Source organism: Pyrus communis, chromosome 1, assembly GCF_963583255.1.
Source record: "Pyrus communis chromosome 1, drPyrComm1.1, whole genome shotgun sequence".
Classification (NCBI taxonomy): domain Eukaryota; kingdom Viridiplantae; phylum Streptophyta; class Magnoliopsida; order Rosales; family Rosaceae; genus Pyrus; species Pyrus communis.
The window spans coordinates 37232117-37235616 of NC_084803.1; the positions used below are offsets into that span (position 1 = coordinate 37232117).

The 3500-nt window shown below is 39.0% G+C and overlaps 1 protein-coding gene across 1 annotated transcript; it reads right to left on the reverse strand.

Moving 5' to 3' along the window:
* Positions 1 to 1333: 1333 nt before the first annotated feature.
* On the reverse strand, positions 1334 to 3500 carry LOC137749043 (small ribosomal subunit protein eS6). The gene is made up of 6 exons (XM_068489232.1): positions 3360 to 3500; positions 3204 to 3268; positions 2714 to 2771; positions 2519 to 2627; positions 2142 to 2414; positions 1334 to 1751 (listed from the first exon to the last, which is right to left on the reverse strand). Exons 1-6 carry the CDS (start codon positions 3363 to 3365, stop codon positions 1513 to 1515), a joined length of 750 nt encoding a protein of 249 aa, XP_068345333.1. The 5' UTR covers positions 3366 to 3500; the 3' UTR covers positions 1334 to 1512.

The following is a 3500-nucleotide window of genomic DNA, read 5'->3' on the forward strand; positions in this document are numbered from 1 at the left end:
AGAAAACAAAAAGAGATGTACTTCCTATTTGCATAGGAATTTTCTTCCAAGACAAACTAGGTTTGCAAGCCTTAGTAGGAAAAGGTTTTCTTTTTATTTTCCCACAAGAATTTGGTATGTAGCAGATATATTACTTGAATTCTCACAAAATTCCTTACTTTAAATTCAGGCTTTGTGAGGAGAATTCAGAGAGAAAAATCTCGGTATGAAATTTTTCCCTCTTTCTTCCTTCCCCGATTTCATCATACATTACCGGCTCAACGGGGGCTGCCCTCTGGAACATCTCGACCCGGGCAACACGGATGTGTGCTACAGGGTGCACCAGGAGCTGCTGTTGGCTTTACCAAAGTTGGGATGGAAACCGGACCCAATTGGGCATGTGCTGCTTGCTAGAGCGCGCAAGCGCGCGCGGGCGGGGGTTGCAGGTGCGGGTTGCCTGGAGCGGGTAGAGCCGGTCCAATTAGGCCCGGTTCAGCTGACTTTTCCATTTTTTTGTTTATATTTTTGAAAATTCCCCGGTTCTTTCCAGTTCAATCCAACATCAATCCATTTTCTGTTATAAATAAACAAAAGTTAAAGAGATAACATTTGCTAAGGACAGGAGCTAAGTAGATGCAAAATATCACACTATAACTCTAACACAAAAGTATTGTTAAGGAGGTGAGAGATACTGATATAATTTCTCTTGCTTGCTTTCTTTTTGCAGTGTATATTTAGATAGCACACGGAGAGTTCTATTTATAGAGTAACTCCCGTAACTACAACCATCCAAATACAATAATGATACTTTTGAAAATATCAAACACTATTCCGAAGTCTTTATTCCTTTGAGGGCATTCACCCACTAATTCTACAACATTTTCAGCATTGATATCAACAAAAGCGATATCCGACTAAATTAAGGTGTTATGAGCATCTTCTGAGATTTTTTTTTCCCTTTCTTTGGGCAATAATTTAAACCAAATACTGTAATGTTTCGACATGTAGAGTAAGAATAATGTGAAGCGACAAGGATAATCTGTGTACACGTTAGAAGTCTAGTTGAGTATGGATTATACGGGCAAACAAAACTATCAAATGACAAAAATTAATTCGGGTGTAAAGCATTAGACTTTACCTTGAAACAGAAAAATAAGATACGATAAAAGAAAATTTTAACAAAACACTACCGGTACTTTTCACTTTTAACGAAAAAAAACATTTTTACTTTAAAAACTACCACAATTCACTTACAACACCTTTTTATCCTTCTAATTAGAACTAAATTTTCAAACTTTTTTCATTAATTTTCCTAAGACAAAAAAGGGAAAATGTAGCCACAATTATTAACGACTTATAAAAAGCTCCAATATATTAATAAAACGGAAGTTCTCCTAGTGAAAATTCCAATTATCTCAGCAGCAATAGAGCAAGAACTTTAAACAGTCATCAAGTAGCACAAAAACCGGAAAACAATAACACACTAACATCCATCTTTCAACTTTAACAAAACTTAGATGACTCGACCACGGATTATGCTGCAATAGATGGCTTTGAAGCAGCAGAGAGCCTGGACCTCTTCTTGGCCAAGCTCTCACTTCGGCGATCCCTCTGCTCCTTCAATCTTGATGCAAGGAGTTTCTGGTACTCAGCAGCCTCGGACTTGGCCTTTGCAACCCTCTTCTTCTTGTCTGCAATTCTAGCTCTCTTTCTTTGCAGGGTCAATGGAGTGACCAGTCTCTGGATCTTGGGGGCCTTGCTGACCTCCTTACCTGCGGAACCAGATGGGATAACCGAGTTGAAAGGGCCACCAAACCAAACAAACAAACTTAAAATGTAACACATTACAATACCAAGATTGCTTATGAATCCAACAGTCTAAAGGTACAAAATTTAAGCACCACCAGAGGACAGGAAAAGATATTAACTACACCTATGCCATATGTTGATTCTTATTATATGTAAGTCGGCAAACAATAATTTTCTAGCTAAGGATTCAAAGGCATTCTTTAGAGAATAGTTTCCTAAGATAAGGATACTGGTAGTTTGTCAAACTGTCAAACACATGAGATACAGTATAACGATGCATCAAAGTGTACATTTTAAGAAGCCAAATCGCCCAAACATGAGCAAACAGAATGGCAACAACTAAGAAAGCTTACCCTTTTTGTTTGTGAATGTTCTACGGTATGTGTTGACATACTTGCGAACATCATCTTCTTTTGAGAGGTTAAAGAGTTTGCGGATCTTAGATGCCCTCTTGGGACCTCTCATCCTAGGCTTCTCAGTGTCGGTCAAACCAGGAAGGTCATTGTCACCCTTCTTCACAATGACCAAGTTCAAAACAGAGAGGTCGGGGCTGACAATGCACCCACGCACAGACTTCCTCCTCCTCTCACCATTTCTCCTTCCATAACCACGGAAGCAAGGAGTTCCTGACCAAATAAATTTACCAGGTTAGGAAAAATGAAGACAAGCTTCTGGGAAATTTATTTATGAATGGAACAAATACTGATATTAAGCATGAGTTTCTAACAACCTCTGTGGAGCAAGAGGCGAACACGTCCAGGGGTCAACACTCCCTGCTTCATGGGGAAACCTTGCTTGTCACAGCCTCCCATGATTTTGAAAACATAGCCCTTAAATTCCTGTTTCACAAATAATAGCTATTCAAAAAACTTGAAACCCAAATGAAGAAACACGAAAAAGACAGAAAAAAGTGCAAGTTGTATACCTCTCCAAGAGCATCTCCGCTGACCTCCTGGGAGATTCTCTTGTCGAAAAAGGCACGCCTACACAATAGCAGAAGCAAATAAAATCAAAACCCTTGCCCAATGAAATAACTAAACAACTGCTAATTTAAAATATACAAGCCAAAATCTAAGCTAACTGTTTCTGGGAAAGGAAATAAAATGCTAACATTCAAATCAAAGTTTAAAATTTCAAACCCTAGCGTTCACAAAAATAAAAAATAAATTTCACAACAAATCTGAAATACAAGGCAAATATTCAAGACCAAATCTAAACAAAAAGGAACCCAATAATTCAATTTAACAAATGCAACAGATATCAGAAATGCAAAGCAAATATTCAAGGCGTTCAAGCTAGACACAAAACATACTCAAATCATCGAAAACAGCGGTACAAAAAATTAAAATCATGGATAAAATTGCATAAAAAAAATCACATCATTTCAAGAAAACCCAGATGAAAAAAGGCGTTACAGTTTGTGGTCATCGTCGATTTCGAGCTTCTTCTGGCACCCAGTGGTGGGGTTGGCGATGTTGAACTGCACAGTAAACAGGGATTAGGAGTCAGCGAAAACGGAGAAGGAAGAAGGAGAGAGAGGAAAAGATGGGAATTGGGTGGGTGAGAGAAACCTTCATGTTTGGGTCTCAGATTGCAGAGGCAGCCGCGCAACCGAGAGAGAAGGAAGATCGGCGGAAACTATATTGCGCTCTCTCGCTTGCTCTAGGGTTTTGAGCGGCGAGTGATGGGCATTTTATACACTGGAGTTTTGT